The following is a 13,495-nucleotide window of genomic DNA, read 5'->3' as shown; positions in this document are numbered from 1 at the left end:
CCCAGGGGGCGGGAACAAGGCACTTGGCTTCCGCAGTAATTACAGTGTGTGTGTGTGTGTGTGTGTGTGTGTGTAGTATGTATGTTTCTGGGCCACCCCAGGTGTGTGTGCGTGCGCGCGTGTGTGGTGTGTAGTTTGGATGTGAAAACACACTTAGACTACTAGCGGTCTCATGATTGAAAAGAAACCACAGAAGTAGAAAAATGATCATGCCTGTAGCAGCAGCCATATTCAATACAGTTATTGCTCTTTAGGCCACTGATGAGGAAAAGTCAGAATTTAACCCTTTAAACCCTGCATAGCGTTCAAACACCTTTTGCAAGTCTTTATACCTTTGAAATTGGGATTTCTTGAAAAACATGGCAAAAAACGGCAGTCAGCAACTCGGTATGTGATGTTCGGCAAATTGCAAAAAAATAGAACATAAAATAAAAATGACAGGAAAATGTAGGCTATGTATATATATTATCAAATGACTAGGGATATAATTATAGAATAAGTATTATTATTTTAAATTAGATTAATTAATGATATGTCTAAAATGAGATCAAATCATATATTATGCATATTACTCATTCTTATTATAAGAACTTTTTTCAGGTCATTTTCTTTTTGTTCAGTTACTTTCTTCTTTTGCTCTCTCTCTTTTTTCTAATTTCAGGTCATTTTCCTGCATCTTTTTTTTTTACAAATTTCTTGCTCATTTTTTGAGTCCTTTCCTCCTGATTGCATTCTTTCCATGTTTTTTTTTTTTAAAGAAATGAAGCCAATTTGCTCAGATTTCAACGGGTTAAACTCCTGAGGTCTTGATAAGAAATATTGCAACATGATAGTAGGCCTACTCCACATAAAAATCAACAAGTTATCTTGTAGATTTTGTATCAAGTTATATGTATATATTAACCAGCCTGGGAAAGTTGAAATCAAACACTTGTAACTCGGATTTTCCGCGTTAACATATTTTATTTTAATCACCAAAAAAAAACAGAAGTAGCAATTTATTATCAGTAGGGTGAAGACAGGTCATTTTTAACACTTTTTGGTAGATTACCAAGAGAACCACCCAAGAAATCTGAATATTAACTTAAGTGTTACTTTTAGAGCTTGCTATAGATCTCTGCTATTTTTCTATTTCTATTCTATATATAGAAAATATGTTGCCAAGTAAAATAATTCAGAAACGTTAGACCTTTAAACACATTAATAACCCCTGCACTACGATGACATGTTCAGGTAAAATGGGACCATTCTGTTTGTTTGTTTTTTAAATGACTGCATCATCATCAACAAAAAAAGGATGGCACACAGTTATATAAGCCGTGCTGGTTTCATGTCCAATTTTTGGTTAATGTTTGTCCCACTTCATCTGGATGCACTAAGCACTGACTCAAAGCCTTCTTTATATAAAAAGTAAAATGTATTGTGAAAATATTTTGATTCTAAATAAAGCATTTAATAAATGCAACATCCTACATTCATTCTTGTAGTTATACCCCAACTGTTTTAGCAGTGACACTCAATATGCCACATGGCTTACCTTGCAAGTCCTAGGACCAATCATTTTTGGACTCTTTGCCCTGCCGTCCTCTCAGACAAATAAAAATGATTGTTACATGTAAAGGACACAGCAACAACTCAATAAGATGTTTGGTGACTGGCTGCCAATACTTAAAGTGCCAAAGATGTAAAATCTTATTTGTCCCATTTTACTTAATTTCCTACATTTCCTGACTTCACACTATTGAACCACTTTCAGAATCCTCCTGACTCAATGGTAAAGTGACTCGGTCCATCTTAGAGCAACAGTGCCACTCTGGCCGACTACTGCTCTGCCTGACAGCCTATGAGCCTAAATATTTCCCTTGTGTGCCAGGGGCATATCCTCAGTTGGCTGCCAGCTAATGATGTTTTCTGCTCGATGAACCGGGGCTGTGACTGCACTTGGCTAAAGCCATTCCTCACTCGGTGAGAGTTTCTCTAAAGAAGAGGACAAACTGGGCAGGACAAGCCGCTGCCTAGGATCATATAGGCCTACTACAACAACATGTAGCTGTGTTTCCTAGAATCAATGTAAATATAGAAATTTCCCTTTGGCACCACAGTTGGCAGTCAAATTCCCATCCACTGATTCACAAAGGCAGCAAAGTAAAACAGATAAGTCAAAATCAAAAGAAAATGGATAAAAACAACTAAGTGTATGAAAAATGAAAAGGGAAAGGTTGGTAAAATAGTAGACTGATTGTTTCAATCCACTTGGCAAAATACTGTAAGGGGTTTTCTACCTCATAAGCATCTAAATGAACCGAAATTACACAACAGTTTGGCAGAACCTTTTAAAAGAATGGTTCTTCAAGGGTTCTTTGTAAGACTAAGAGTTCCATTATAAACTAAACCCATGGTTAGTTGGAGAGAGCTCAATGGGTAACGCAGTGAATTACTATTTTTAGAGCCGCCCTCGGTGGGTTCTAGATAAAACCCTTCGAATATTAAAGGGCTCTTGATAGAACTCCCTGCGTGGGTTTTTGTTAGCACTCTTACAAAGTGGAAAGATCTGGAGAGAACCTTCGGAGAGGGTTCTGGATGTGACCATTACATCATAGAAGGCTTCTCTGTAGAACCACTCATTCGGGGTTCTGGGTGGAACCTTCCACAGATGGTTCTATGTATTACCCTTTAAGGTGGATTCTAGGTAGGTCCTTCTAAAAGTGTATTGGTTGGAGCTTTAATAAAAGGTTCTACGGGGAACCAAAAAGGTTCTCCCCCGGCTGTAGAAATCTGTATGGTTCTTAACACCTTTATTTCTAAGGCTGGATTACACCAACAAGGAATAACTTAACTAACCTTATTGAATCATGGTTAAAGGTTAAATTCTGTTGCACCAAACTTTAAAACTAGATTAAAATAACAAAAGATTATATTTAACCCTCTCTTTAAATCTCACTTTAGTTTTTATTCTAAACCTAAATTAAATTTAGGTCTGCAGCACCAAAACTTCAAACTCCAACTTAAACTGTGATGCAGGATTAACTTAACTTAACTTAAACCTGCAGTTGAGTAAGTTTAAGTTTTACAATAACTGTAAAACAAATAAAGTTCCTTGAAGACAGCTGAGCGGTAGACTCAACCCGCTTAACTTTTATGATGCTGATGATTTTTTTTCTCAAAATACCGGTTCACTAAGGAAACTGCCATCATGAGTACCGTTCAGACAGAAATTTTTGGCTAGCTAGCAGCAATGGGGGCAAAGCATTTGTTATGGAAAAGCAGCCTGTACAGTGTCTTGAGGTAAAAAGGGTTTTAAAGGTAAAGTTGTAATCAACTCAGTACTGTTGAGATCAAGTGTAAGTTGCAGCAGTATTGAGGTTTACCTTTTAATTAAACTAAACACCCACTGCATACAAAAGAATGTCATATTATGCATGTTTTGACTTTCACAATTATTTCTTATTTTAGCAACATTTTAGTGACATCATAGTGTTTAACAGCCAATCACAGTGCTTAATGCACAAAGCAGAAAAAGACGTGATTGATTTTATATTTCTTTTTAAGAAAAGATATAAAAAAGAGCAAGACAGACTGAAGCTTAATCATTTCCTGTCTCACTGTTATTATTTTTTATACAAAACATAGGGCTGCCTTGAATGTGAATTGCTGCTGAAAGAGGTTGGAGGCCTTGAGATCTTGATGCGGCAGCACAAAATACCTTCATGGACCTCATTAATATCAAATGTGTATTTCAGCCTTAATTTAATCAAGTAGAGATGAAACCACATTTTAGTGAAGCTGCACATTTTTAAATAGTTGTGCGCCTTTTTCCTTTAACAGGTTTTTATATGTGTGGCTGTTTTGCACTTACTAGGTGCAGACAGCATGCTAATTATGTATGTATTTCTGTATTTTTTAAATTTTGATATGAGGCTTGTCCCTATTCTACTTAATTTCTGTTTAAATAAATAAACTTGACTTTACTACACCAAGATTAATTTTTATGGTGCGGAGTTCTGCTTAATTTTATATCTGGATTTACTCATTTCAAACACAGTTTTACTAAACTCTGATTAGAGCTAAACTTAGATTACATTAATCCTTGTTTGTGCAACCCAGCCTTACAGTGTATGGATCACTATAGGAAAAAGTGGACCAGGGACTGATGAGGGAAAAGATATAAGAGGTAAATAAATAAAAGCATCAGCATGGAGGCAACATTGTGACATTATTTGCTGTTTAAGAAACTGCTTTCCATAGTAATTAAAACCAACACTTCAGTTCCTGTTTTGTCTTCTTCTTTTATACCAGAGCTGTCATCTTGTGACACCAGTGTACAGAGTGGAAACACACACACACACACACACACACACACACACACACACACACACACACACACAAACACACACACACACACACACACACACACACACACACACACACACACACACACACACACACACACACCTCCCTTTTCCCGTTCGCCCAACCCCCCACAACACACAAGTCACCGCCCTTCCCTCTCGCTCTCACACCAACATGACTACCAACACCGTGCGCTCCAACCCGACCGACGCGCCGGAGCATCATGGGAGCTGTAGTTCCGGCCGCCCAATAGAGCTCGAGAAGGCGAGGCCTCACCAAAATACAACTCCCATCTCGACCCTCGCACGCCGAGCCCCGTCGTCCAATCTGAATATGTGGGAGGAGCGCGTCCGCCCACAAAAGCCACAGCTATCTCTCCCTTAAAAAAATCAATTGTGCACGAAAAAAAGGGAATACGCGTAAAATACAAACACTGCTGACGGTTTGTTTTCGGTGCACGACGGACGGCGACGAGGCGTCCCCGCGTCGTGCGGCGAGAGAGACGGCGGCGACAGGCAGGAGCAGCGGAGAGGGTGTTGTCCTGATGCTTAAATGGAAGTGGGTGGGCCTCCACGGTCACACACCGCCAACTTCTCTGTGGATATCATTCTGACAAGCGCTAATTTGCTCGTTTATGGACTGGCTTTCCGGTAAAAGGGGCATACGACGGGGCTGCGAGGGGGCCGACGGGCCGGTGACGGTCACTGTGTTCTCCGTTATCTCCGTTATTTGGGGCTGCTTGATTGTGCCTGCGCTTGGCACCGCCCTTCCTGGCCGGTGGGTGGTTTCGTCAAACGGGCAGATCCGCCACGGCCCAGCGCCGAACATATAGGCCGTCCTCCGCCTCTGTACCCGGCCGGCCTTCTACCGTGAACTACACCCTCTCCCTCTCGGTATATTAATGCGTTATGAGTGGTAGGTACCCTCCCCCCTCTCCGTCTCCACCCCTCTCTCTCTCTGTCTGACAGATAGGAGGCTCCCAGTCCCTTTGATATTGATGATGAGGTTACTGGTTTCTCCTTTACCTTTATTGATCACCTTTGTTGTGCCATATCTGCATTATGATCTGTTTACATGACTGTGCCCCATCCTGGGACTTTGTGCTCTTCAGAAATTCTCCCGTGATGATATAATAACTGGAGATGTTCTTATCTTACTCTCTTTTGACAGACTCGAAGAAGGAATCATCTGGAACTGAAGGAGGGAAAGCATCAAAAAAGGGGAAAAGTTCTGGATCACAGGTAAAAAATAAAAGGAAAAAAAAAAAAAGAGTTTATCATACTTTTGCTTTGCCTGTAGGCCAAAAATGTACTCCCTCCCTCCCATCCAGCCAGACACCTCTGGGGGCGTTTCTCTGGTGAATTCCACTTCCTGCTTCTGTGCAGCCCTGCTGAGAGCAACAACCAGAGCCTCTTGAATTATACGGCTGTCACACTTCAACCACTGTACTTTTGAATTGTCTGCTTGAATTAGGGTCAAAATGATTTAATTCTGCATGTGGATTTATTTTAAAGACCTGCAGCGTTGGTATGTGGCTCTACAACTGTGGAACTTCTATTCTTAGCTCTTTTTTAACAGGCTGTGTATAGCTCTGAGATTAATTTCAGCCAGGCGGTTATTCTTTTGTGTTTAAACTTGTATGACAAGCATTATGGTATTCCCCGCTGTTGTGTTTGTTACAGAATCTAGGCTGTTTCCGAGGTGTATAGCATTAAAAATTTGCCTGCGACCTAGTTCCTTTGAAAGGGAGGAGAGAGAGAAGGCGGCATTTTCCTCCAGTGTTCTGAGAAAAGAGAAATGTGGTTCTCACACGCCCACCCACTCGCTTCCTGTAATACCGCCCACTTCCACTGACAGCTCTCTCTCTTTCTCTAAGCTTTTTGTGTTTCTTTTTTCTGCACCATGTTTTCCCCACCCCTCGTTTTTTTACTCTTTCTCATCGTTGTTTTAAATTGTGTATTGTGTGAGTGCATAATGATACCTGTTCACTGGCTTTTTTTACTCAGACATTGTTCTTCTTGTTTGTGTTGTCCAGTGTGTAAGCTCTCTGCGTGCTTTCGTCTGTCCCTAACCCCGACAGGCATCTCCTCCTTTCCTCGTCACTCCTGTTTAACTGTTCTTCTCTTTGCCCCTCCTTCTCCTTCCCTTTCTCCTCCAGGATTCCTCGCAGCCCTCTCCGTTGGCTCTGCTAGCGGCCACCTGCAGTAAGATCGGAGGACAGGGGGGAGCGGAGGGGGCCCAGGCCCAGGTGGGGGCCCAGCAGATCCAGGTCCAGGCTGGTCAGATTCAGCTGCAGGCAGGTCAGCTTCAGGGTCAGATAGTGGTGGACACCGCTGGAGGGCAGGCCCTGGTGCCCCAGCAGCTGGAACTGGTCCCGGCTCAGTTCACGGGGAACGGCTGGCAGATCATTACAGCGGCGCCTACTATGGCCAAAGAGAACGCCAATCAGCCTGTTGCTGTTACCGTGGCCACCACCTTGGCCAATGACAGCTCACCGGGGGGACGCAAGGTGAAGGAGGTGGGCAACATAGTGGGTTTGAGCAAATGTGTTTTGTTGTCTGCCAATGTTTGTGTTCTTTTTTTAGAGATTTTTTTTTTTGGGGGGGGGGCTTTTGCCTTTATTTGATACAACCGCTTTAGTGTGAAAGTGGGAGGGAGAGGGGATGACATGCAGCAAAGGGCCAAGGCTGGAATTGAACCTGCAGCTGCTGCGGCAAGGAAGTAGCTTCTACCAACTGAACTACTGGGCACCCCTGCGAATGTTTGTATTCTTAACCAGGGTTCCCACAGATCCTAAAAAAGTCTTAAAGGCATTAAATTCATAAATCTATAAATAAGGCCGGTATTAAGAATATTTTTTTCTGACGTTGCATTGTAAAATCTCAAAATGATATATATAATTTTTCCAACCTCCAATCAAATAAAAAGTGAACACGCGTCTTATATACACACTTGTATGATAACATTTGGTCATTGTTTGTGTTCTAATCTAGAGTTTAAATCTCATTTTTTAACTTGACAAAAAAAGTCTTGTTTTATGTTGAAGTAAATCTTTGGGCAAAATTTTCAACAATTTATTGATTAAAGGTTTTTTTTTTAGTCTTCAGTGTGGGTTATTGTTAAAATAGTCTTAAACTCCATACCATGTGGTGTTACAAAGTCTTAAATTTGACTTTGCTTAGACTGTAGGAACCCTGTTAATTGTATCGCTGTTGTTTCCTGTTGGGCAGGTGAAGCCAGTCGGTGGGACCAACAGTGTTGCAGGAAACCAGCAACAGCAGCAGTTTCAGATTATCCAGGTTCAGAACTTACCCAATGCCGGGGGCGGGGTCCAGTATCAGGTCATCCCTCACCTGCAGACTGCAGATGGGCAGCAGATCCATATCAGCCCGGCTCAGACAGCCTCCATCGGGGCCCTACCGGAGCAGGTCCAGCTCATCCAGACACAGAGTCCAGGCCAGACCCAGGCTATCCTCCAGCCAGCTAACCAGCAAGCCATCCTGACAAGTACAGCCAATCAGACGGTCCCGCTGCAGATCCGCCCTGCACAGTCTTTCCCACTGCAGCTGCAGACTCTGCAGGGCTCCCAGACTCCTGTTATGACCACAGTACCCATAAACCTTGGTGGCATGACCCTTGCTTTGCCCGTGATAAATAATGTTGGAGGGGGCGGGGCCGTGCAGCTTATCCAATCAGCAGATGGCACATTCTCTGTTGCCAATGGCAACCAGCTGGTGACAACAACAGCGGTGTCGGGGGCAGCTCACGCAACATCGTCAACCGGCTCGACGGTTGTGGCCGAAGGTGACAGCGTGTCTGACGTGACACAAGTGGTCTCTGCTGGATCAGACGGTGGAGCAGCTGACACCCAGGTGCAGAGCAGTGAGGCGGACTCTCAAACCCAAAACCAGGCCAACGGGTTGCAGAACCAGACCGATGCATCGGGAACCATCCAGCAGGTGATAGTGGGCCAGGTGGGGCACCAGTTGGTGCAGCAGATCCAGCTGCAGCCTCAGGCACAGAGTCAGGGTCAGGCCCAGGGACAGCAGCAACCACAGCACATTCAGACCCTCCAGCTGGCCCCGGGACAAACCCTGCAGCCCATCCAGGCCTTCCAGAACCCAGCCCAGGTCCTTATCCGTACCCCGACCCTGTCCCCCTCCGGGCAGATCACCTGGCAGACACTGCAGCTGCCCGGTGGAGTCTCTCTGCAGGGCGGCCTCGGGACGGCCGTGCCGCAGCAGCTGACACTGGCCCCGGTGGCTGGTGGGACGACAGTGGGGAGCGGAGGGCTGGTCTCCCTGAGTGGAGCTCCTCTGACGCTGAGCGCAGCCCAGATCAACCCGGGTTCAGGGGTACAGACGGTCAGCATCGCAGGGCTGGGCACTGCAGGGGTTCAGGTGCAGGGTGTTCCCCTCACCATCACTGGTCTGCAGGGTAAGGCTGCACTCAGAGTAACTGTGTGAAAGAGTACTGACTAATACAGTCATCACCATAAACAACAATCTAGTTAACCCTTTGAAATCTGGATCCTGGAAAGTATACTTTTTTTTCAGGACTTTTGGGGATAGTTTTCTTTTTTTTTTTTCCTTTTGCCTCTATTTTCAGGTTGTTCATCGCCTTCTCCCTTTGTTTTTACAAGAAATCAAACCAATTTGCTCAGGTTACAAAGGGTTAAAGCAATGTTGGTGGTGAGACATTAGTTAATGTCTGATGACTTTACTGTTTCAACCTTCCGGTCTCTAGTTTCTGCCGTACACATTTACATTTACCATCTAAAGTTGTATGATACCAGAAGGTCCTGCTGAATAGTTCCGTGTGTCTGCTTTTTCAGCTTTCTCTGTTACTGTACAGCATATTTTTGATTAATACATTTACACACATTGTTATTTTCAATCACCTGTCAGGTCAACCACAGGGTCAGGATGGGGTCAAAGTTCAGTCATCTCCAGTGACGGTCACTGTTGGTAATGTGGCATCAGGATCATCGATGAGTCCAGACCAGCTGGGCTCCGTGCAGAGCTCATCGGACCAAGAGGGGCCGCCCAGCAAGAGGCTTCGTCGGGTCGCCTGCTCTTGTCCGAACTGCAGGGATGGAGAGGGAAGGTACGACAGAAACACAAGGCACCAAGTCATTCACAAGGCCTTTGGACATCGAATTCTTACGATTAACCTACAGTTAAACCTGAGAGCCTAAAAGAAAGAAAGTATTATGTCCCCAAGTTTATGATTTATAAACTCATGTTTACATTTTTAGGATTTTCCCAAAATTTGTGATGACAGATGGTCAGAACACAGTGTGGCTTGTATCCTAAAGTGAGAGATTCGACCTCTCGCCACCCAGAACTTCACTTTATAATGAGGAGCCGGCACCCAGAACACTGACTGACAATATTCAGAAACCAAATGTATTCAGCCAGAATAATCCGTGAATCCATTTTTTAAAAGTCTGTCTGCTTCACTCAGAGAAGGTTTTAATACAAAGTTTGCTTGCTGTACATTTATTTTAGCTCTTGGTGTGGAAATAACTTCAGCGTAACCCCTCTAGACACAGTGCAGACCACCTGTGATCCCATTTATCTTAAGTCCTAAAAGCTTTTCGAAACACATACCTCTAGAAGCCCACACCTAACTCAAGTGTGTGCTGCAGGAATAGCGGGGACCCCACGAAGAAGAAGCAGCACATCTGCCACATGGAGGGCTGTGGGAAGGTGTACGGCAAAACGTCTCACCTGAGGGCCCACCTGCGCTGGCACACCGGCGAGAGGCCGTTCGTCTGCAACTGGATCTTCTGTGGCAAGAGGTTTACCAGGAGCGACGAGCTGCAGAGACACCGAAGAACACACACAGGTAGGAAAAACACACAGAGATGTAGACTGGCGATATGGGTCACGTTGGAAGGGTTGGAGGTGATAGCATTTCAGCAAATTTGAATCCAGCACCGACTGCAAACTAGGACTGCAACCAATCATTATTTTTAGCAACAATTGTAAGGATAGTTTGGACATTTTGAAGTGGGGTTGTGTGAAGAGTTCATGCAACACTTAATCTTATTGTATGAATAAAAAAAAAATCCAATACGCCAGAGCCCAACATGACATCTTCAAATGTTTTGTTGAACTTGAACAAAAGCAGCAATTCATCTAATTTTTTAAAAAGTAATGTTTGCTTGAAAAATTACTTCAACAGTTGATCAATTATCAGAATAGTTACTGATTATTTCAGTGGTCACCCAAACTTCTTTCAAATCCCTCATGAAACAATTATACTTTTTCAGATAATTAATTTTTTTTACCTAACAGCTACACATGTATCTAGTTGTAATAATTATTAAAGCTGTTCTCTAACAGAGCTCCAACAATGCACCGACCAGGGCAGGTTTTTTTTTTCACAGCTGTAGGTTTTTTGTAGAAAACCAGGGGTCCTTTTTTGATTAAATTATCTCTAATTCTTTGTCTTCTCCCCTCTAGGAGAAAAGCGTTTTGAGTGTCCCGAATGCTCCAAGCGCTTCATGCGCAGCGACCACCTTTCTAAGCACATCAAGACCCACCAGAACAAGAAAGGCGGGGCGGCAGTGGCAATCATCACCACTGATGACATGGAGGAAGATGCCCCTGAAGGCCTGGGCGCCTCCCCTCAGATTGTCGCTGTGGCGACCCTCTCGCGTGACTCTGACCCCGCCACACCCACCACCTCTAATCACTTGGAGGAAGAGGAGGAGGAAGAGGAGGAGTTTGAATAAGCCTGCTTCTTTGCTGAAAGCCGACTTCCTGTTTTTTTGGGAGTCTTTGCAGGGACTGTAAGAGGTGGCTACTTTTGTTTCTTTTTTAAGTTTTGATTTTACATCATTTTACAAATGTTCTCTCATGATAAGAGACTCAAAAGAGACGGGATCATGTGTTGAACAGAAACAGACAAATATAAACATCACAATCTAAAAATAACTAACACATATAATAACAAAAATTTAGCTTAAACATATGAAAGATTAGTTTGGCATTTATAAAATGAATCTATAATAATTCCATTTGCGGTGAGGAAAGGAATGTAAGTAGTGTCTAGATTAGCACAAGACAGGGGGACCTGCTGAATCTAAAACCATCCAACATGGAGAGACATTTTCTAAATCGCAACAGAATCTAACTCTATGCACAAAGTTGTGTTCCTGTTTCATACCTGTCAGACAGTGCTGAGGGTCAATCATGGTACAGGGCTGTTGCAGAGCAGTAATAGAGCAGGGGCAGTCTTGGGATGGTGTGTATAAATGTGTGTGTGTGTGTGTGTGACCTGTATGAATGGGTGTGTGTTTGTATTCCCACACTGTCACAGAGAGGATCTACCTAATTTGAGTTTTATTCATGGTTCAGGTTTAGTCCTCAGATCAGATTCAGGTGTTGATTCCTTCGAGACCAGTCAACGGATAAACTGTTATTGAAGAAGAGGGGGGATTATTCTAAAAAAAAAAAAGAAAAAAAAAAAGAGAGAGAGTAGAAAAAAAGCACATATAAAAAGATTTATAAATAATGCATTCCTATTGAGGCAAAGTGGCCATGAGAAAAAAAAAGGTTTCTATAGAGAAAAACAATCTAGCTTTCTACAACTTTGTTTGTGTAGTGAAAGCAATACTATAATGACAATCCTAGTGAAACCATGTTTACATTGTCAGGGGAAGTTTTCTCTGTTAATAAAACAAGCCAGTTTGCTCTAAGATTAGTGGGAACATCTGAAAGCAGCGCTGTCGTCTGAACAAAGCCTGTTAATGTGCAGATACCACAGGGTGGCTTTAACATCACAGCTGCAGTCTATCAGCTTGTAATTTTTTTATACGCTCGATTACCATCAAACGGTACCTGGTAGATGTAACGGCACGTTTCACTGGACAGCAGCAACACAGAGATGTTGCTTTTTGCTCTCTGTGCTCTGGTGGCGACCCCTCTCCGCCTCTAACCGCGCGACGTGACCGATGTACCACAATTGCCTTAACACAAGCTGTTGTACAGAGGGACGTCAGCTGGATGGAGAAAGAGGGGGGCATTATTGGGGCCGACGTGGAGAGCACAGCACAGCACAGAGAGCTAAAGACGGAGTGATAAGAGCTGTGGGTGGGAGTGGGTTCGGCTATTTAGCTATGTGGATATTATGAGATGTTTTCTGGTGGTGTTGCTCTGTGTTAGTTCAGTGCGTACATTCTTTTTAAATTAAAGGATACTTTTATTTTATAGAGTTTATCAATTGTTTTTTTTTTTTTTTTAAAAAAAAGTCCCCTCCCAGTATGTTAACACACAGGACCCCGCTGTGTACGGCTAATTTATTATTTATCCTTGAGTTGTACTATTTGCCTTTCGCTGGACTTGTATTTGTGTGCGTTGATTCTGAGGTTGTGTACAGCATGTTTGAGTTTTTTGCCGTAGTGCTGCTTCTCTCTTCTTTACTCTTTGTGCTTCTGTTTTACTTTTTCTACGTCCGACCATTGCTGTTCATTTCTTCTCTCTGCGCCATAACGTGTTTTTGGAGAAAAATAAATAACAAAAGAAGAAGAAAGCAAAAAAAGTTACTATTGTTTTAAAGTTGAAAAGGTTGATACCAAACAAATTTAGATGTTTTTGGTAATATTTTGTGTGACAACCAACTTTTTTTTCTTTGATATTTTGTAGTGACATCTCATTTGTAAATCTTTTTCTAAAAGATGTTTGTCCGTCTCCATGACATTTGATAATGGGTTTTTTGCCAGGTTAGCCTCAAAGGCCCCAGTTTATTGATATTTTTAAAACTGGTTTGTACAAACGTGTTATGTCAATAAAAAAAGAAAAAAAGGACAACTTCAAGCAGAAAATATGCTTTGCCTGCATAACACTTGACAATAAAGTGATTAAAACTGTCTTAAATTCCACTCTGAAGCTCTGGTATTTGTGTGCATCCATCAGATGGAAACTAATAGAAAATTTAGTACCAAAGAAACACAGCGGAGCCCTGATAATATGTGCACATTGTACACTTTTACACTTTGAGACACACACACACACACACACACACACACACACACACACACACACACACACACACACACACACACACACACACACACACACACACACACACTTACTATAACTCCTCCCACTCTCTTATTACTGGGTAATCTGCCAGC

At 42.9% G+C, this 13,495-nt stretch overlaps 1 protein-coding gene across 3 annotated transcripts; it reads left to right on the top strand.

The window, feature by feature from the left end:
* The first annotated feature begins 4,678 nt into the window (after window positions 1-4,678).
* sp4 (sp4 transcription factor) lies at window positions 4,679-13,240 on the top strand. 3 transcript variants are annotated; one of them, XM_042506519.2, is made up of 7 exons: window positions 4,679-5,265; window positions 5,521-5,591; window positions 6,509-6,859; window positions 7,581-8,787; window positions 9,258-9,456; window positions 10,001-10,200; window positions 10,821-13,240. In XM_042506519.2, exons 1-7 carry the CDS (start codon window positions 5,259-5,261, stop codon window positions 11,090-11,092), a joined length of 2,307 nt encoding a protein of 768 aa, XP_042362453.1. In that variant the 5' UTR covers window positions 4,679-5,258; the 3' UTR covers window positions 11,093-13,240. The 3 variants fall into 3 exon arrangements, with proteins under 3 accessions (XP_042362453.1, XP_042362452.1, XP_087946477.1); XM_042506518.2 differs by having other exon boundaries at window positions 4,681-5,265; window positions 6,509-6,868; XM_088090351.1 differs by lacking the exons at window positions 4,679-5,265; window positions 5,521-5,591 and adding an exon at window positions 5,669-5,877 and having other exon boundaries at window positions 6,509-6,868.
* Window positions 13,241-13,495: the final 255 nt, after the last annotated feature.

The sequence above is a fragment of the Plectropomus leopardus genome, chromosome 17 (assembly GCF_026936395.1).
Source record: "Plectropomus leopardus strain MGB_pleo_1.0 chromosome 17, ASM2693639v1, whole genome shotgun sequence".
In the NCBI taxonomy this organism is placed as follows: domain Eukaryota; kingdom Metazoa; phylum Chordata; class Actinopteri; order Perciformes; family Serranidae; genus Plectropomus; species Plectropomus leopardus.
The sequence above is the reverse complement of the archived record's forward strand: the minus strand, read 5'-3'. Positions and strand labels throughout refer to the sequence as shown.